Consider the following 22,293-nt stretch of genomic DNA (forward strand, 5'->3'; position numbering starts at 1 on the left):
TGCAAGTGCCTTGCTAAGTTGCTGAGGTAGTTGCACTTGAGACTTGATCCTCATCTTCTCCCAAAGTATGCCAGGGATTGACCATAGCTTTGTAAAACACTGAGTAGGTGCTTTAACATAGAGACATAACCCCTGGTTCAGGACACAGTAAAGACAAAGCAGCACACTAAGGATCCTCATATAACAGCGGAAAAGAGATCCGTTACAGCAGATGGGCAAATGTCAATACAGAAATACAAGAAAACAAAAAAATAAGCTGCCTCCAAAGGTCCATAAACCTCCAATAACTGAACTCATAGACATCACAGAAGTGGAAATGCTGGACAAAGAATATAAAAGGTTGAGGTTAAAATGATAAGTGAATTAAAAGAAGACCTAAGGAACGAACTATGGGAGAAAATACAGGAGAGAAAATAGCATTTCAGGGGCTGGGGTTGTGGCTCAGTGGTAGAGCACTTGCCTAGCACATGTACGGCACTGGGTTTGATTCTCAGCACCACATATAAATAAATGAATAAAATGAAGGTTCATCAACAACTAAATTTTTTTTTAAAAAGAATAGCATTTCAATAAAGAGAGAGATCCTGAAAAAGAACCAGAAATTCTGGAAAGGAAAAACTCAATTAACCAAATAAAAAAACCTCAGTGGAAAGTCTCACCAATAGATTAGATTAAGCATTGAGGTGGGAGCAGAGATGCAAGTTAATGACATTAATAATCTATTTAGTGAAATAATAGCAGAAAAAATTTCCAAACTTTGGGAACAAGATGGACATCCAGATACTGGAAGCATTTTAAACCACAAATAGACAAGACAAGTGAAGGAACTCCTCATAACACATTATAATTAAAATGCCAAAAATAAAGATAAAAAAAAAATTTAAAGCCACACTCCCTAAAACAAAACAAAAGACAGCAACAACCACCACCACAACAAAAAGGTCACATTTAGAGAACTACCAATCAAAACAACATTGGATTCCTTAGCAGAAACTACCAGCTGGATATACCAGATTACAATATCCAATCATTCAAAATCAAAATGAAATAAAGATTTTTCAACATAAGCATAAGCTAAAGGAATTCATGACCATTAAGCCAGCATTGCAGAAGATCCTTAAAGGATTTTTACAAACATAAGAAGATACCAAGAGAGCCCAAGAAAGAATAAATCTCACTAGAAGAAAAGATAAGCAACCAGGAGCAGGGTTGCATGCCTATAACCCCAGCTACAAGTTTGAGGCCAGCCTCAGCAACTTAGCAAGACTGTCTCAAAATACAAATATGTTTAAAAAACTGGGGATGTAAATCAGTGGTATAGCATCTCTGGGTTTTTACTCTCCAGTATTAAAGGTAAAAGAAAGAGATAAGCAACTGAAAATTTGTATTGAAACAAACATTAGAAATAAATTAAAATGACAGGAAATAATATACATCTCTCTATAATAATGTTAAATGTAAATGGTTTTAATTCTTCAATTAAAAGACAGACTGGCACACTGAATTTGTTTTTAAAAAGACCCAACTATATGTTGTCTGCAAGAAACACATCTCACGGGCACAGTGGCACATGCCTGTAATCCTAGCGACTCAGAAGAATAAGGCAGGAGGACTGCAAGTTGGAGGTTAACCTCTGATCTCAAAAATAAAAAGGACTGAGGATGTAGCTCAGTGGTAAAGTGCCCCTGGGTTCAATCCCCAGCACTACACACACAAAAAAAAATCTTCTAGGTAAAGACATCTGTAGGTTGAAAGTGAAAGAATGGAAAATAATATTCCATGCAAATGGAAGCTGAAAGCAAGCAGTACTTACTTAATTACTTACTTACTTAATTACTTATTTATTTATTGATGCTGGGGATTGAACCCAGGGCCTTGTGAATGCAAGGCAAGCACTGTACCAACTGAGATATATCCCAGCCCTATTTATTTGTTTGTTTATTTTTATTTTGAGACAGGGTCTCATGAAGTTGCTAAGGCTGGCCTTAAACTTGCAATCTTCCTGTCTCAGCCTCCCAAGTAGCTGGGATTACAGGCATACGCCACTGTAACCAGCTAGTGAAGCCAGTTCTAAGAAAAAAGTTTATGTTTATAGCTAAGAGTGCTTCATAAAAATATCAGGCTGGTGTGGTGGCACATGCCTGTAATCCTAGCAGCTCCGGATTCTGAGGCAGGAGGATTCTGAATTCAAAGTTAGCCTCTGTAATGGTGAGGCGTTACATAAAATATAAATGGGGCTGGCTCAGTGGTTGAGTGCCCCTGAGTTCAATCCCAAGTACCAAAAAACAAAAAAATCAGAAAGTTTCCAAGGAAATAACCTAATGATACATCTCAAGGTTTTATTTTTATTTTTTGTAGTACTGGGGATTGAACCCAGGGCCTTGTCCGTGCTAGGCAACCACTCTACCAGCTGAGCTATATTCCCAGCCCCACATCTCAAGGTTTTAGAAGAACAATAAACCATTCCCAAAATCAGTAGAAGAAAAGAAATAATAAAGATCAGAGTTGAAATTAATGAAACTAAAAGAACAATAAAGAGGATCAATGAATCAGAGTTGGTTCTTTGAGAAGATAAATAAGATTGATAAACCCATGGCCAAACTAACCCAAACAGAGAGAAAATAGATATTCCAACAGACATGACTGAAATCCAGAAGATCATTAGGGACTATTTCGAAAACTTACATTTCAATAAATTAGAAAATCTAGAAGAAATGGATAAATTTCTAGACAAATATTACCTACAAAATTGAAGTAAGAGGAGAGAGGAAACCTAAACAGACCAATAGCAACCAATGTGATTGAAGCAGCAATAAAAAGTCTTCCAACAAAGAAAATCCCAGGACCAGATGTATTCATAGCTGAGGTCTACTAGATCTTCGAAGAACTAATGCCAGTGCTCCTCAAATTATTCTAGGAAATAAAATGGAGGGAACACTTTCAAATTCATTCTATCAAGCCAGTACCATCCTGATACCAACAACAGATAAAGACACATTGAGGAAAGAAATCTATGATGAACATGGATACAAAAATCTTTAATAAAATATTACCAAATTGGATTTAAAAGCATCACAATGACTGTACACCATGATGAAGTTGAGTTCATTCCAGGGATGAATGGATGAAAGGATGGTTCAACACAAATAAACAAACACAAAATACCACATAAACAGAATCCAGGACAAAAATCACATGATCATCTCCTTGAATGCATTTGGAAGAACAAGAGACCCAGAATAACCAAAGCAATTCTGAGCAAGAAGAGCAACACAGAAGGCACCACAATACCCAACTTCAAATTATACTACAGAGCAGGAGTAACAAAATCAGCTTGGTACTGGAATAAAAATAGACATGTAGACCCATGGAACAGACTAGAAAACACAGAGAAAAACTCATACAGCTACATTTATCTGATTCCTGACAAAGGTACTAGAAACTTATATTGGAAAAAAGACAGCCTCTTAAACACAAGGTGCTGAGAAAACAGAATACCTATATATAAAAGAATGAAAATAGATTCCTATCTCTCATTCTACACAAAGTCAACTCAAAATGGATCAAAGACCTAAGAGTAAGAATAGAAACTGCACAACTTTTAGAAGAGAATACAGTGGCAACACCCTCAGTGCAGGAGTAGGCAATGACTTCCTCAATAGGACTCTTATAGCTCAGAAAAGAACACCAAGAATCAATAAATGGGCTGGTGTTAGATTAAACAGCAGTTTGCATAGTGAAGGAAACAATTAACAGCATAAAGAAAGAACCTATAGAAGGTTAGAAAAATCTTTGCTAACTACTCTTCCTTCAGCCAGAGGGTTAATATCTAGAATACATGAAGAACTGAAAACACTCCATGCCAGAAAAACCCAAAGTACACATTCAATAAATGGGCAATGAACTAAACAGATACTTCTCAAATTAAACTCAAATGGCCAACAATTATAGGAAGAAATGTTCAGCATTTCTAGCTGTCAGGGAAATGAAATCAAAACTACACTGAGGGGGCTGGGGTTGTGGCTCAGGGGTAGAGCTCTTGCCTAGCATGTTGGTAGAGTGCTTGACTCAGTTGTACAAGGCCCTGGGTTCAATCCCCCAGCACCTCAAAATAAAATAAAATAAAGGTATTGTGTCCACCTACAACAATAACAAAAATAAATGTTTAAAAAGAAAAAGACTCCATCTCACTCCTATTAGAATAGCAATCATCAGAATACAAATAACAGTAAATGCCAGCAAGGATTTAGGGGGAAAAGGAACTTTTATATACTGTTGGTAGGAATGTAATTTAGTATAGCCACTATGGAAATCAGTATGGATGCTCTTTAAGAGAGTGAATCTTATGTCCTTTTCACATGTGACACTGAAATATGTGAACTTTAAAAATTTGTAAATCTGAAATATATCTACAGTGACAAAATAAAGAAGCAATGTTAATAGAATATACTTACGGGTACGATCCCTGTTCCAAGCATGACAGGTGATTGGCTCTAGTAAAAACTGATGCAGGGACATTATTCTTAGTGTTTTCAGAGGATAGAAAGCTGCAACAAACAATAGAAATAAAACACTTAAAATGGCAGGTGACCAATATTTTTAAGTTGCCTAAAGATCCTGAAATGTTTGGAGATAAATAAAACACTGTACTGTCATTTAAAAGACTAAAATCAATGTCACAAATTAATCACTTAAGAAGTACTATCACTGGGTGTGTGTATATTCTCCTGTAATCCCAGCTACTTGGGAGGTTGAAGCAGGAGGATTGCAAGTGAGAAGCTAGCCTCAGTAACCTAGTAAAACCCCGACTCCACAAACAAAAGTAAAAAAGGCAGGGGGTAGAGTTCAGTGGTAGAGCACCTCTGAGTTCAATCCCAATAAATAAATAAATAGAACAAGCACTGCAATCCCCAATAGAGAATTTATTCTGCCAGGTGTGGGAGCAGGCCTATAATCCCAGAAGCTCAGGAGGCTGAGGCAGGAGGATGGTAAATTCAAAGCCAGCCTCAGCAACTTAGCCAGGCCCTAAGAAACTCAGAAAGACTTTATCTCTAAATAAAATATTTTTTAAAAGCACTTGGGGAGGCTGGGGTTGTGGCTTAGCAGTAGAGCACTTGCCAAGCACAGGCTTGGCTCTGGGTTCAATCCTCAGCACAACATAAAATGAATAAATATATTAAAAGATATCATGCCCAACTACAACCAAAAAATTGAACCCCTGGGTTCAATCTCCAGTACAAAAAAAAAAAAAAAAAGAGAGAGAGAAAGAGAAAGGGAAGGAGGGAGAATGTGTCCAGAATTTATTCTGACAAGGTCATCAATGGGTTGTCAAACCATGGGTGAAAGACTTGGTAAACAGGATATTCACAAAGTCTCAAATGATCATCCCACATAGTACTTAATAGTTACAGAGAGAAAAACATGCCTTTATAATAAAGAAATATGGCAGTCACCATCTTAAACCAAGTGATTAAACTTCTTATCACAGATAGTGGAACAATCCAACCTGATGGGCCTCTTGAAGAGAGACAACGTGGAAGTACACATCATCATTTATAAATAGCAACTAATTTATCATCCCAACCAGACTACTTTTGAGAGCAAAAAGGGGCACTATTAATAATTATGATGTGACAACAGGTCACAGGACTATCCCAGAGAAACCTCAGGCGTGGTCACCCCACCTTTGAAGTATTAATGTCAAACATATTTACTCTAAATCGAAACAAGATCCAGATCTAATTTTGGTTCACAAGAAATAAAGGGGGTAAGAATTAGCTAAACAACAAAGGAGGAAATAAAACACCAGATGTGTGCCCTTCTATAGAATAATGGGCCTGGACTACAAAAAAGGCACCATGGGAGAGCAACTGTTCCAGATTTTAAAAAGAACTATGAAAGCCAAATTTCATAAATGAAGTTGATTATAATCTTTATGTTTTAAAATAACCTAAGACATAATTTGAACTAGATATTACATAATAACATGGAATTATTTTTATTTTCCTAGCTTTGATAATTGTACTGCCATTAGGTAGGAATCCGTCTTAGCTTTTAGGAGATAAAGATATTGACATGTTTAGGGATGATATGTCATGATGTCTTCTGTAACTTCCCTCCCTCCCACCTCCTGTTCCTTCTTCCTTCCTCTTTTTCTTTTCTATCCTTCTTTCTTTTCTCTTTCTTCTGGGAATTGAATCCAGAGGCAACAGATTCCATCCTCCTGCTTCAGTCTCTCTAGCTGCTGGGACTACAGGTGTATGCCACAGCACTTAATTATTTTCGATTGTCTGGGCCTGAAAATATAGAAAATGTGAATGTGACAAACAACTATTACAACTGGTAAATCTAGGCAAATATTATGCAGGTGTTTGTGACATTACTCTTTTTTTTTTTTTTTAACGAACGAAGACTTCCTCTGTCCCTTCCTTGATCCTTTTTTTTTTTTTTTTTTTTTTTTTTTAAGAGAGAGGGAGAGAGAGAGAATTTTTAATATTTTATTTTTTAGTTCTCGGTGGATACAACATCTTTGTATGTGGTGCTGAGGATCGAACCCGGGCCGCACGCATGCCAGGCGAGCGCGCTACCGCTTGAGCCACATCCCCAGTCCCATGACATTACTCTTTAACATCTTACTATAACTAGATGAAAAGCAGAAATGTGAAAAATATCATTAAATTAAAAATCAAGGGCTGGGGTTGTGGGTCACTGGTAGAGCATTTGCCTCACATGTATGAGGCACTAGGTTTGATCCTCAGCATGACATAAAAATAAATAAAATAAATGTATTTTGTCCATCTGCAACTAAAAATATTTTTTAAAATCAAGTAAAATTCTCTACTTTATAGGTACCCAAATCTAGATCCTTTAAAGAAGTAACCATTACCTCAAATTGGGGGAAATTTTCCAAAAAAACAACCATCCTTCCCCTTTCCCCAGCTTTGGCATTTCTAAGAGGCACTCACTACAAACTAAAGTTTAAACACACTTAAGTCCTGTTGGCTCAGGTGGTGCCTGAAATGTGAGGGAACAATTCTGACGACGTAGAAAACAAATGGAAGGAAAAAAAGAAAAAAGAAAGAAAAGAGCCCCCAGAGGGTTGTGAATGAATAATAAAAGTTCAACTAAGAAAGGAGAAATGGTATTAGTGGAAAACAGAAGAAATACTTCCATTAAAGGAAACTCAAAGTGAAAAAAAAAAAAAGGGCATCCTCAAATAAAAAGCACCTAGTATCTTAAACTGCCAGAGAAATATCAGTGCTTCACATTTTATTCTAAGAGTAAGATATTTAAGTCATTATTTTCTTTTACATGTCCTAGAAAGCAAATGGCAACTCATAAATAAAGAAAAAGCCTGTAATTAAAAATTTTAAAAAAATTTAATGAATTCAACAGACTGTTTGATGTGCTTTTTTAAAAATAAAAACTTTCAAGCCGGGCATGGTGGCATATGCCTCTAATCGCAGGGCTTGGGAGGCTGAGGCAGAAGGACTGTGAATTCAAAGCCAGCCTTAGCAACTTATCGAAGTCCTATCTCAAATTAAAAATTAAAAAGGGCTGGGAATGTGTCTTAGTAGTTAAATGCCCTTGGGTTCAATCCCTGGTACCAAAAAAATAAAATTAAATTAAAAAAACTTTCAGAGACTCACAGCATACTTTTCTCCTAGTCTCTGATATCTGATGCTTACCCTAAATTCTTCTGTCACAACAGATTTTACTCAGAGCTACTCAAAATAACCCATCAACATGTCACAAATATTTCTTTAATTAAAAGTAGTTTAGAGCAAGATGGGGAGTAGGTGCCTATCGTCCCTGCTGCATTGGAGGCTGAGGCAGGACTGTTTGGGCCTTGGAGTTAGAGACCAGCCTGGACAACAAAGGGAAATCTCACCTCAAAAATAAATAAATTAAGCCAATTTAATTTAAAAGCCAAATTTGACATTTTTGTTAACTGAAATAAAATTGGTCTGCAAACTAATAATTTAATGTGAATATCTATGTGTAATAAAAGCACATATTTCATGTAATCTGAAAAGGTACAGATACAAAGGCTTTTTCATTCTTCAAGCCAGTTTTATAAGCAAGATTAAAAAGAGGCCCTATCTCAAAATAAAAAATAAAAAGGGCTGGGGATGTATCTTAGTAGTTAAGTGCTCCTGGGTTCAATCCCTGGTACCAAAAAATAAAAACAAAATAAAATAAAATAGGTAAGCAGGGCTGGGGTTGAGGCTTAGTGGAGCGCTTGCCTAGCACATGTAAGGCACTGGGTTCCATCCTCAGCATCACATAAAAATAAATAAAAGGTATTGTGTCCATCTTCAACTAAAAAAAAAAAAAAAAAATATATATATATATATATATATATATATATATATATATACACACAAACACATAAATACACACACACACACACACACACACACACAGGCATAATTACTTCTAAAACTGCATTTCTAATTTTGTTATATCACTCAAGTTCTATATTTGAACATATACCCAGACCTGTACTTCTTTTATAATCATGTGGCTATTTTACATCAGAAAGCCAAGTCAACATTTATATTTGCCAAATTTATAATGCAAGCTCTGAAGTTATGGCTCAGCAGTAGACCGCTCACCTATCACGTACAAGGTGCTGGGCTGGGTTCGATCCTCAGCACCACATAAAAATAAATAAGTAAAATAAAGGTATTGTGTCCAACTAAAACTAAAAAAATAAATAAAGGCATTCTGTACAACTACAAAAAATTTTTTTAAAAATTTATAATGCAGCTAGTAAACATAGTCTGAATTTACCAAATTCAGTAAATGCAGGAGAAATTCATAATAGTCTGAATTTTGTACCAAGAAAAACATATTTTCTGTTGTAGGGTGAAAATTATTTCTAAACTGTGGTTAATATTTAAGTAAAATTTTTGTAGTAATAGGACCAGAGAGGAGAAAACAGAACAGATGGTGACATTAAATTTAGCAGGTTTCTACTTTCATTGTCCAGCACTGAGGGAGATAAAAATGATTTATGGTATATTATGATCCCAGGGAATCCCCAATTCTTTTCTTTACCTATCACTTCGAGCAGAATAATTCTGATAGATGGTTAGCCATGGGCTCTGGATTCAAGGGGGCTTGGATTTGAATCCTTGCTTTGATACAATACTAATAAGACACTCTTTGAATCTAATTTATTTCATATGTAAAGCAGATCTACTATTGACATCCCAAGGCTACTGGTAGGAGGGTGAAATGAGATAACATGGGAAAGCAAGCAGTGCAGAGTCCAGCCCATACTACAATTGTTTTAGTTGTTGCTAAGCTGGTTCCCTTTCTTCCTTTGGTTGGAGGCTTTTGAACCATCCTTAAAAAGTACCCTTGGAGCTTGGTAAGTTAACATGCTATAAATTCTTGCCTTGCTCCAGGTGAGGCTTAAAATAGTCATCAGTGAGAATTTCAGTTCCTTGTTTAGGGTCAGTTTTCAAGATTGTGATTCATCTAGTTTCCAATTGCTCTCATTACCCAACCCAGGAATATCAGGTACTCCAACAAGGTCACCACACCTTCCCAACGATTGGCAGGCCCCAATTCCAGTCTCACCATGCAGGACTTGTGTCAGTAGAGAATTAGATAACTAGATCACAATTATTGCCACTCTCCCTCCAAAGCAGCAATTTTAATTTTCTAAGATGATTCCTCCTCCTCTAATTTTGAGAGACCGATGAATTCCAGAAGGTCCCTAAATACCACCTGGTAGGAAACAGCCAATGACACCCACTCTCTAATAGGGTAAATAGACCCTCCTGAATGATAACCTCTCCTTCAAGTTAAGATAGATGAAAACCCAGGCCTACCAAAACCAAAAAAGGTAGATTAAATTGGTAAAAGTGGGTAGAACTAAGATAATTTCAGTAATTTAGACAAATGAGTTAAAATGGAAGACTCCAAAGGCACAGTATTATAAAACAGATGGTTTTATAATTAAAGATTCTAAAGCACAAGTATTATGTGCCTACTATGTTCCCAACGGTGTTGCAAGCACCAGGATGGGGCCAAAAATATAAATAAATCAGACACCATTCTGTTCCTCAAGTCTGGGTAGGGTGTGGGAGTAGGAGAGGAAAGAAAGACATAGAATGCCCAGAAACAGTAATAACAGCTAATATTTATTGAACACCTACTCGGAGCCAGAAACTATTCTAAGCGATTTACGCAAATAAACTCACTTGATTCTCAGAAAAAAAAGAAAAAAAAAAAAAAACTAAGAATTGTCTCATTGCAGGTGAGCAAAGAGAAGCAATCTTCCCAGGGTCACCCAACAAAGTGGTGGTGTTTGGGCAGGAAGTGCGGCGTCCCTACATAAGGGGTTCCACCAAGAGAATGGGAGCACATAGAAAGGTGCAATTTTGACTTGAGGGAGATTCCTGCAAGGGAAATCTTAAGAACTCTGAGGGAAGACGCTCCTAGAGTTGGGGTAGGGTAAGTCCTGGAATAACTAAAGGATTGAAGGCTGCCCTGGATAGGAGGCAAAAATTCCAGGGGCGCCTTCTGCGGGCAGAGTCTTATTGTAGATTCTAAAGAAAGAGGTGAATGATGCCTCCTGACGACCCTTTAGGAGGAGAGCATCCCGTTTAATTCAATTTTACATACTCTGCTAGATGCCCACAGGAGAGGTGCAAACAGGGCCCTGGGGACTCCAGAGATCCGAGGTGGCCCAGAGCTAGAAAATCGCGAGAAGCGATCGATCTGTATGTGCCGGGGGACGCCAGGGGCTCAGAGGTGCTCCGGGAGAACAGGGGTTCCGTGCCCACTCCAAGGCCCGGGCAGGGAGACTCGGCCGCCCCCAAGCCTCGGCTCCCCGAGGCCTAAGCCCCCCGGCTCCCCGCCGCCGCGGGTCCCAAGCAGGTGCGAGATTAGGACAATGGAGGTCAGTAGGGTCAGACGTTCGCCCCTGCTGCTCCTTACCTGGGGTCGGGGCGGTCCGGAGGGGCTCGGAGCGGAGAATTCGCGGACTCTGGTCAGTCGACGCGAACAAGCTCCGGCGGGCGCGGGCGGAGGACCGAGGCCCAGAGGGAGCGGCTGACAGATTCCGGAAATGACCACTGCGCCTGCGCATCGTGGCCGCGCGGGCGTTCTGCGCACGCGCACAGGGCCAGGGAGGGGCCCACGGCTGGGTGTCGGAGCTGGTTCGCTGCCCCCGCGGCCTCGGAGCCGTGAAAAAGCTGGAAGGTGCGGGCTGAGAAGAATGGAGCAGCTCACTCCTCACCTCGAAAAGTTTTCTCAGAATAATGGACCAAGGTGTGGCGCCTTGGCCGCTTCACAGGCGCTTTTGTCAGGACAGGAATTACCGAGGCTTGGGGTCGTTCGAGCTGTGTGGACCAGAGGAATAACTGTTTTTGTCCCTTTAAAAAGTCCGGGTCAGAGCCGGTGGGGAACCTCTTCCACCGAGGAACCTCCTCGACCCTTCCTCAGTCAGGACCCCTTGTGCCCTGCTCCCAAGATGGCGCCACGGCGAAAAAGAGTTGGGGGGAACTTGGCTGCTCTCCCGAAGCACGTGGAGACAGGGTGCTTGCCGTGCAGATGCAGCTTCTAAGAACCGTCGCGGACCCCGGGACCCCATTTCCAACCAGTCCTTGAGCCCATAGAGATTCTGGAGCAGCACCCCCATCCCACTGCAGGTCACTAACTTAGTGCTTGTTTCATTCTCTCGGTTTACATGTTTGACACCCAACGCTTGATGGTAAGGTGATGTTCACAAAAGTGAATTTGTATCAGACTCCCAATTTCAGATCCATGCTGTGTTCTTTGGATTTAATTAATTAAGCTGTTCATGGAGCGCTAAAGCAGGAAGACACTGGTTTTACTTTGTTGCATGGTCAAAAAAGTCTTTGATCATGGGGGAGCAAGGACAGATTGGAAGGATCATTGTAAATTAACCGCCCCCGAGAGACAACTTGGCAAAAGGAAAGTCAGCATTCATGGAAAGCAAGGATTCCTAGGTCTGGGGCTGTAGCTCAGTGGCAAAGCACTTGCCTAGCATCACTGAGGCACTGGGTTCCATCCCCAGCACCACGTAACAATTAACAAAATAAAGGCATTCTGTCCATCCACAACTACAAAAAAATAAATAAATAAAAAAGAAAGCAAGGATTCCTTTAATCCCTCAGTATGTAGAGTTGGTACCCAGAGTCAAAACACCACCTGCATATTATTTAGAGCCTTCCACCTCTTTGCGAAGAACAGTTCCTGCTTTGAAGGAATTCATAACCTGGGAAGATGAGAATGACAGACAAATTAGTACCAGACTCTGATCAGTGACAAAAAAGGAAAGAATCTAACTCCAGAAAAAATAATGGGCTTTCATTATCAATGGCTGGTTCTATCTTTTGAATATTTTGCATTTTAGCCTAAAAGCTTACCGTTTATGAATTTCAAAGCAGAATTCCCCTACCCCCAACTGGGGATTGAACCCCAGGGTACTCTACCACTGAGCTACATCCCCAGCCATTTTTAGTTTTTGTTTTGAGACAAGGTCTCACTAAATTGCCCAGGCAGGCCTAGAACTTGTGATCCTCCTGCCTAAAGATGACAGGTGTATGCCACTGTCCCCAGCCAGAAATCAGAATTCTTAACTTAAATGATATCTTTAACCACCTTATTTTTGAAACTGAGGAAACAAGACCAGATAATTTTTTTAAAATTATTTTTTTAGTTGTAGATGGACATAATATCTTTATTTTATTTATTTATTTTTATATGGTGCTGAGGATTGAACCCAGTGCTTCATACCTGCGAGGCAAGCGCTCTGCCACTGAGCCACAATCCCAGCTCAAGACCAGAGAATTTTGAGTCTTGAAGATTTTGAGAAAAGGAAGGAGCAGGGCTGACCTTTCCATCATGGCTTGTGTCAGAGCCACTGGAGTTCCAAGGAGGACCAGTGATGAGTTACAGTGTTTTCCTTGTTAGACTTGTGTGTGATGACACTGATTTAGTATCTAAAATAAGAAGTCTGACTTTTAAAAATTTAGTATCAGAAGGATTGGGGGTGTAGTGCTCAAGGCCCTGGGTTTAATCCTTGGCACCATAAAATAATAATCATACTAACAACAACAATAATAATAAATAAAAAAGTATCAGGAAAGGTGGTTGTATTACTCAGGCTGGCACTATGACAAAACCTGAGATAATTAGCCAAGAAGAAAAGGTTTATTTGGACTTCCTATTTTGGATGGTCCAGTTCAAGATTGGGCAGACCCATTGCTTTTAGTTTGTGGTGGATATGCTGGATGTTAATGTCAGAGAGCATGAGAGGTAGCAAACAGTTTACCTCAATGCCAGGGAGCAAAAGAGAAAGTAGAAGGAAGAGGCCGGGATCCCACGGTTCCTTTCAAAGGCAGTGGCACTAAGAACCTCTTACTAAATTCCAGGATCTTAAAGTTTCCATCATTTCCCAGGAGCACCACTCTGGGAACCAACAAATGGACCTCTGGGGTCATGCAACATCTAGACTAGCTTGTAGTACTTAGAAGTGGAGGGTGAGAGGAAGAGAGGGGTTGGACACTGCTGAGGGATGATTTTGGTTGCTTGCCAGAGTGGTTTGGGATTGGATTGGATTGGAATTTGGTCAAAATTCAAGTCATCAGATATTTATGCAAGGACTCTGTTTTTGGCTAGGGGGCGGTGTGGAGAGTGGGAATGGGTAATTGGAATTGAACTCAGGACCTGGAGCAGTGCCTTAAGCATGTTAGACAAGGGTTCTACCACTGAGCTACATCTCTAGCCCAAGTCATTAGGTGTTTAATAAGTACTTACCAACTGCCAAGTACAAGTGATCCTTGATTTATAATGGAGATCACTTCCAGATAATCCCATCATAAATTGAATATATATTCTAAGTATAAAATACTAATACACCTAGGTTCTAGGTTATAACCTAGGTCCTAGGTTAGCAACACAATACACTGTAGAGTATTGGTTGCTTACCCTTGTGATCCCATGGCTGGCTGGGAGCTGCAGCTCACATCTGCTGGCCCACATTACAATAAAAGATGGAATACATACTACTTGGGTAAGATCAAAACTCAAAATTTGAAGTAGGGGCTGGTTGTGTTGGTGCTTGCCTTATCAGTTTTGCATCATTATAAAGTTAATAAATAAGTTGAACCATTGTAAGATAATGACTGTATTTCTTCTTTCATCATAAGCAGATATTTTTTGTGTCAACTTGACTACAGAGCACCTGTATTTTGGTCAAACATTATTCTGGGTGTTTCTGGGGGCGGGGGGGGGGTGGAGTTTAGATGAGATTGACATTTAAACTGGTATACTAAATAAAGCAGATTTGGGAGATTGCCCTCCCTAATTAGATTGGGTCTTGTCCAATCAGTTGAAGGCTTGAATAAAATAGATCACTGACCTTCTGAGTAAGAGTAAATTCTGCATGTCAGCCTTCAAACTGGAACATCATCTCTTTCTGGTTCTACAGCAGTTTCCAGCGTTCAAACTTGAATGTCAACTGCAGAAGACTTGCCAGTCTCCATAATTATGTGACCCAGTTGCTTATCTTTTTATTTATTTCTTTATGGTTTATTGGAGATAGGTTCTGTTTCTATGAAGAATCCTAATACAGTAAGTATTTAGCAAGACTCCCAATCTTTTTATTTTATTTTTTGTAGTAGGGATTGAATGTGGGTACTTAACCACTGAGCTGCATCCCCAGCCCTTTTTATTTTGACACAGGGTCTGGCTAAGTTGCTGAGGGCCTTGTTTAGTTGCTGAGGCTTACTCCCCATCCTTGAAGGGCCCTGGTCCTCTCAACTTTCATTTTCATAGTCCTGAAAGTCTGTTAAAAGAATCACTTATTCTTTTTTTATATATTTATATTTTAGTTGTAGGTGGTGGACACAATATCTTTATTTCATTTTTATGTGGTGCTGAGGATCGAACCCAGTGCCTCACACATGCTAGATGAGCAGTCTATCACCGAGCCACAACCCCAGCCCCAGGAATCTTATTCTTACTTACCTATTGTGGAATCAGCTTCGTGTGGTGGTATTTACCTATAGTCCCAGCTATGTGGGAGGCTGAGGCAGGAGGAGTTTGAGTTCATCCTGGGTCACAAGGTGAGACCCTGTTTCAAGGGGAAAAATTTAAAAGGCACAGTAGAATCAGTGAGTTACCTGTGGAGTAAGCAGTCCTAAATACTGGGCTCACTTTTTTATGTTCTCTTTACTTTTGGATATTGATCTGGTAGGTCTTACTACATTTTCAGGTCTCTTTTATCTTTGAGTAAATTTTTTGCATATTTTGTCCTCTTTTCTAATTATGAATAGTGGAAGGATTGTTGTTTGTTGTGCCAGTCCTCCAGTAGCTGAACAATTTGATCAGTAACCATTTTTTAATATCACCCTGTTTGTCTGTTTTAGTTTGCTAAATTCTATTACATTAATTATATATCTTTTTTTTTTTTTTTTTGAGATGGAGTTTCACTATGTTGTCCTTGCTGGCTTTGAATTCCTGGGCTCAAATGATTATTCCATCTCAGCATCCTGAGTAACTGGAACTAGGTGTACCACCATGCAATTATATATCTTTGACACATACTATGTTGTGTTTACCATTACATATTTGTTGCCAGTTAGAAGGAATGTTTAATTCTCACCCAGAGTGTATATCATCATTACTGCTTGCAAACATAATCAGGGAGTTCATTAAGTATTAAATAATTGGGTAATTAGTATTTAAATGTTTATATTATATAGAACTGTTTGAAGGTTTTTAAGAAGGTCTTAGTGGTATTTGGATACATTGGTTGGAATTTGGGACAGGCTGGGAGTACATGCTTATTTCTTTCTTACTTAAAATAATGTAGCATAGACTCCTTTGATCTAAGAATCGTTTTCAGAAATGGATTAATCTGGAATGACTATAGTTAGTTCTAATCATGGCTTATAGATATCTGTTTTATGTGCTTTATGTATGGGCATCTTACCATATCACATTCACAAATGAAGATATTGGCAAAATTCTAGTAATTACATACCTGGAGAGAAGTTAATCAATGTGAGAATGTCTCTAGGGACAAATTTAAAATAATGGAAAATTGTAAGTCTAATAATTATTTCCATAAAACACTGAACATAATACCTGTTTTACTTATGAGCACAATGACTCCTGTTTGGTTCCTGCTTGTGGACCTGGACCACAGATGCTAGTGAGCCCAATATTCTGCTTCCCTCCAGACACACCCTCTAAGTAACCTCACAGGCGCTTGGCTTCCATCACCACCCAAAGATTGATATCTTTCACAGATATGTGTCACTTTGTCTCAGACCACTGATAATTCTGATTGCTAGAGACAGGATCTCTCTGAGTTGCTTAACACCTCGATTTTGCTGAGGCTGGCTTTGAACTCTCCATCCTCCTGCCTCAGCCTCCAGAGCCACTGGGATTACAGGTGTACACCACCACGACAGGCTAGAAGTTGGTTTTAAAAACTTCTATATAGGAAAGTTTTATAGAACTATTGCTTCAATAGTTCTATAGAACTCATTTTTTTTATTAACCTAACTCAGGAAATGGGAAGTTCGAAGAATAGTTCCTTATAATAGCCAGCATCATCCCATCCAACCTTTGATTCAACTCTAACTCAGGGTTGACCTTTTTATAATAAATCTCTAGCCTTGATTCCTGGTAGCTTGAGGATGGGAGGGTTAGGAGTGTTTGTGATGATTTCTTGGTTCCTGGAAACACCCATGGGTTATGCTCCTTGAGAAAGACTCAGAACCTTTTGATTTCCCCACAAGGACTCCCCACTCCCACTCCCACAAAAAAAAAAAGAGGAGAAAGGCAATTGGTGATGTAAATATAGCAGCCTTGAAACCTGACTCAAGACATTTAACAAAGCCATTTAAGTAATCTTTGGTCCATTTTCTCGCAGAACATGGTTTCAGTGCCCTGGTTTTGATCATTGTGAATACCGCTTAACGTCATTATTTTTCAAGGCCACACATTATACCTTGTATCAAGCCATTCTGAAAATAAACATCCTTAGAAAAGAACAGAGTCAGTTTTCTTACAGATACTAAGAAACTTGACCTCATGCTACAAGGAATTTCTAGCTCTACCATTATGATCTTGGTCAAGTCACTGATACCGTCTACATCTGGACCCATCGCTGCTGCAAAGCAAGGGGCTTCTTTGGAATTCCCTGAGTTTGGGGAGATGATTGTTTCCAACCATCTGCCAGGAGACAATGATGGGGTCTCTGTGCTGGGGATGGAACCTCAAGCACATTAGTCAAGCACTCTACCACTGAGCTGCATCCCCAGCCCACAATGGGACCTAAGGCCTCATGGAATGTCCCTCACATTTTTCCAGCAGGAGGCTCGCAGCTGTCATCTACTAGAGTGATAGACCTGATTAAGGCTCCACGGGAGGACAAGTGTTGAAGTTCTGCAGAATGCTCGAAAAAGTTGCTAAGCGTCTAATCGTAATGTCTTTGTCAAGTCATCTCATTTAAACTTCACAGATGCTTCTATTCCTCATTTAATAGTTCAGGAAACGGGTTAGATAGGATAAGTTGCTTCAGATCACAGTCCTGGGTAAGTGGAACCTCTCTGTCTGACTTCAGAGTGTATGAATTAGACTTAGGTAACTATAGAGATGAAAACTAGAACAAACAATGCAAAGTATTTAGTACTCCCTTCATCCCCTGAATATTTTGGTTCAGTATCAAGTGGGACTTTCTGATCATGATCATCAGTCAAAATTGGCACAGACTGCTTTTTTTTCCTTGGCAGCGTTCAAGTAAAAGATGGATTACCAGTTTTTTTAATATTATTATTATTATTATTTAGTTTTCGGTGGACACAACATCTTTATTTTATTTTTATGTGGTGCTGAGGATCGAACCCAGTGCCCCGCACATGCCAGGCGAGCACGCTACCACTTGAGCCACATCCCCAGCCGGATTACTAGTTTTTGAGGAATGATATGGAGAATTCCCACTTGACTGAGAGTTGGCTAGCTACTCTGTTAAATATCGCATCCAGCCCTAAAATTTTAAAGTAATTCCAAAATTCTGTGATTTGGTATCTCCCAGGAAATTCACACATGGCAGTTAGAGACCCCGCCACCAGAGGGCAATGTTTTCACATTTGATTCAGTTGTAGGAAAGGAAACAAAATTCCCTCTGGAGCTACCTAGATGGTGCCAAGTTTAGAACCATCACAAGGGTGATGTGGACCTAGGGGATGATGGAGATAGACTCACCAAGGAATAGTATCCCTCCCTTCATCGCCCTGAACAATGGTTTCTTTTTTCTTTTCTTTTTTTGTATTGGGGATTGAATCCAGGGTCACTTTATCACTGAGCTACATCCACAGCCCTTTTTTGTTTTTAAGACAGAGTCTTGCTGAGGCTAATCTAGAATTTTCAATCCTCCTGCCTCAGCCTCCTGAGTCACTGGAATTATAGATATTCACCTCCATGTCTGACTCTGAACAATTATTTCTTTCTTTCTTTCTTTTTTTTTTTTTTTTTCAGTAGTGCTGGGGATTGAACCCAAGGACTTGTGCAGGCTAAGCAAGCACTCTACCAACTGAGCTGTAACCCCAGCCCCTTCAACAATGATTTCTGTCTGCCAGTGTGTTAGAATGAGGTCAGAGTGCTGGAAGTCAGAAGAAGGACACACCATTTCCAGAGAGCCAGGGTTCCCAGGGCTATGAAGTGGCAGGATATCTTTCCTTGTGGTTGCCCTACAGCTGCACTCTGAAGACTAGGAAAGCAAGGAAAGGAACAGGGTCCAGGTGTATTAGAAGGTCATAACAGAAACCCTGCCACACCAGGGAAGGCTGAAGATCCAGGAGTATTCAGCCTTGAGAAGAGAAAACTTGGAGGAACTGTGAGAACTGTCTTCCATTTGAAACCCAGGACCCTAGGTTTCAAAACCAGGGACATCAGGAGATTGACCATCAGGGTCCAGGTCTCAGCTTGATTTGAAAACTAACTTTTTGGCACCATCAGAGAGGATTTACCTTGGAAGTCAACTCATTCTATCATCTAGTCACTCTACGCATATTTACAGTGTGACCTCTTCAGGCCTGGCACTCAGCAGTTGCTGAGAATACAGCCATGAACAAAACACACAAAGCTGCCCTTCAGAAGCTGACTTGCCTGTGTTCAAACATTCTGGGAGACACTGAGGCAGAATATGCATCAGCTTCACAGGATATTAGCCTGGATAAATCTTAATATCCCTCAGGGGATTCTATAATGTTTTTTGGTCTTAATAAGCCTAGTTTGTCTTCAGTACTCTGTATACTTTTTTGGAGTTTGGAAAGAACCTCATCAAGACTGCGTGGGGATTATGGTATCCAATTGAAGCAAACCTGTGAATATAGGTACACAACAGAAATCAGGTATGTGGCAATTGTAAAAATTGCCTTTGGATTTGGAAATCTTAAAACAATAAAATTCCTTCATTTAAAAACAAACTCTACTCAATCCCTTATTCATGTTTCTTTTATTTAGGTTATATGGGGACAGAGACAGGCATTACAATTATCAACATGAGGAATTCTTTCTAGAGAACAGCCAGGTCACATATTCCGTCGTTGACATGAACATGTAAGGTCTCAACTAAAACAGACCCATTGTTATTGTAATCCAAATGTTTGATGCAGCCCCAAAGAAGCCACACTAAGTTTAATTTCTCTAATGACTGGATGTTACATCTCCAAAATAATTTTCCCCCATTGCTATTCTTATTTTTCAGCACTTGACTTTTTCTGGCTTGTACTTTCCTTTGCATAGTAAACATTCTCAGGATAGACCCAGTTTTCCATTTTCACATTTTCTTCCTCTCAATGGGCTGCTGTTGAAATCTGTATCACCTTGGGGGAGAGAGAGAGACAAAGAAGGTCCATATAGATCAGTGCTGAGGATTCTGACATCTTTGTTCCTTCTTGCTACAAACTCCCTGAGCCGCCTAGGCTGCTGCTGCCCAGGCTTCCTTGTCATGGATACCACTGGGTCACACCTACCTTGTTTTGCACGAGATGAGGGTTTGGAGACACTTTCTTTGGACTTGGCCCATTTAAGTAGGCCTGAACACCTCACAGGCCATTGAGAGGGCCAGATTATTCCCAAGAGCCTGCCTGTGGTTTCTCATGAGGGGCCCAGAGGCTTGCTTTGCCATTGTGACACGAGTATCTCCCCCAAAGAGAAAACCTGCTCCTCATCACATCCCACAACTGGATTTTAAAAATCAGTGAGACTTTCATACAAAATTTATGGTATGTTTGCACCTAGCAGGCCTTTCGCAGCCTCACCCCTGCTTACCTTGCTGTCTCCTACCACTCTCCAGCTCTCCAGCCTCATCCTGAGCCCCTCTGCTGCAGTCAGGCTGTGCCCTTGTGAAAATCTCTCTTTTGTACCATTTTTGTTTTGTGGTACTGGGGATTGAACTCAGGGGCACTCTACCACCATGCTACTTTTCAAGCCCTTTTTTATTTTCATTTTGAGGCAGGGTCTCACTAAATTGCCCACGCTGGCCTCAAACGTGTAATGTTCCTGCCTCAGCATCCTGGGGAGTAGCTGGGATTACAGGTATGTGCCATTGTGCCTGCTACCCCTCTGCACATTTGCATATGCTGGGCTTTCTCTTTGGAATTCCCTTTCTCCTTCTGTGCCTGGTGAAGGATCACTCTCGTTTAAATTTCTTTTAGAGTATCATATTTATTTGATTTTAATTTTTAATTGTAATTAATATTAAAGACTGATTTTCTATAAAATAGATCAATCATGTATTTGGTTGTCATCATGTAAATCACTCTAAAAATTTCTAAAAACTTCCTCTCAGTTTCTGCACTTCTGTTGTCATGAGGATTAACAAATAGTGAGTGACCTAGAATAGGTCATGTCTCTGTGGAAATGCTCTACCCTGTCATTCTGGGTTGAGCCAGTCACTCCTGTTTTTTGATCCCCTCCCATGAAATGCAAACAGTATATCACGGAACATTGGCTTGCATGCTTTTCGTGACTGATGCATGCATCTACTGCTCCACTTGATTCTGAGTATCTCAGGGGAGGACATTCTTTCTTATTCACCTCTGAATCCCAGAGCACAGGCCTAGCCCATATTCAGAGCTGGGTCAATATGTGGGAAAGATATGATGCCATTTTAAGAAATTAAATTCTGTTGTAGCTCATGAACATGAAGGCAGGGTCCTGGCTCACTCGCTAGTTTGCTTGAGGAATTCCATTGCACAGATGATGTATCCAGCCCTATAACCAATAAGAGGAAATGGCTAAGGAGATCAGTACATGAAGAGCAGACCCCCATTGTCCAGCCTCATCACCTCAGACCCTGGTGGCAGTACTGGCCTGGTGCCATGGAAGCAGACCCTTGCTATGATAGAGCAATTGGACCCCCAAGGCCAGCAGACCCCAGGAATAAAGACCCCAAAACAGGGCAGGGTGATCTGCTTTAAAAGTTAGTCTAATCTTGGAAGCTAAGACTTAGGTGTGAAAGGCTGAAATGCCACCTGAGTGGTCTCCTGAATAATCCCACCCAAGTGAGAGCCCAGCAGGAGGGATACCTATCAGATTAATGCCCTAAAAGGAGTTGGTTACATGTTAATTATAGGACTTATCCAAAAGATAGCCTCTGATTTCCTTAGCTTTCTGAGCTATTATTTCAGAATTAGAAAATTAAGAAAAAGATTCTGTGCCTTATTTTTGTTTCCTCCCTACGAAGTGGTAAGATAAGGATAAGCTTGAATTCAGATGTCATCTAGGTTATCACTTTTTGGCTAAAAGCCAGAGGGTTGATCCTGAGAGATTGTGAACTGTAAGTATGATTCAACCAGATGTTTGAACATAAGGCCAAGTAAATATAACACAAGAATAAATAAAACTGATCCTTCACCAGGCAAAAAAATGAGAGAAGGGCCTTCCAGACAGGAGACCCAGCACACACAAAAGTGCAGAAGTGGGACTCTCACAAGGGAATAGCATGACTACAGCAAAGGGGCTCAGATGAGGGAGAGAGCTGGAGAGTGGTAGGAGCCAAAGCCAGCAGGGTAGGCAGGGGTGAGACTGTGAAAGGCCCTGTTGGATGTAAGCAGAAGACCAGAAGTAATCCCCAGAATCCATGCAGGTTGATGTTTACGCTCCAAACACCATCTGTCTCCCCTGCCCCCCCCCCAACCTGAATCAAGCCCTTGATTTTGAGCTATTCTGGTTAATCCCAAGCAGAGGGCAACCTTATCAATCTCCATATTAATTCAAATTAAAAAC

The 22,293-nt window shown here is 40.1% G+C and overlaps 1 protein-coding gene across 1 annotated transcript in view; it reads right to left on the reverse strand.

Annotated features, from left to right (window-relative positions):
- The window catches only part of Arpc1a (actin related protein 2/3 complex subunit 1A), a 32,250-nt gene extending 21,211 nt beyond the window's left edge, over positions 1-11,039 (reverse strand). The window contains exons 1-2 of the mRNA XM_076840115.2: positions 10,957-11,039; positions 4,455-4,547 (exon numbers count right to left, since the gene is read on the reverse strand). Coding sequence (XP_076696230.1) covers positions 4,455-4,518 — 64 coding nt within the window. The 5' untranslated portion in view covers positions 4,519-4,547; positions 10,957-11,039. The remainder of the gene's footprint in view (positions 1-4,454; positions 4,548-10,956) is intronic.
- Between the last annotated feature and the right edge of the window lie 11,254 nt (positions 11,040-22,293).

This window comes from Callospermophilus lateralis, chromosome 19 (genome assembly GCF_048772815.1).
Source record: "Callospermophilus lateralis isolate mCalLat2 chromosome 19, mCalLat2.hap1, whole genome shotgun sequence".
NCBI classification, from domain to species: domain Eukaryota; kingdom Metazoa; phylum Chordata; class Mammalia; order Rodentia; family Sciuridae; genus Callospermophilus; species Callospermophilus lateralis.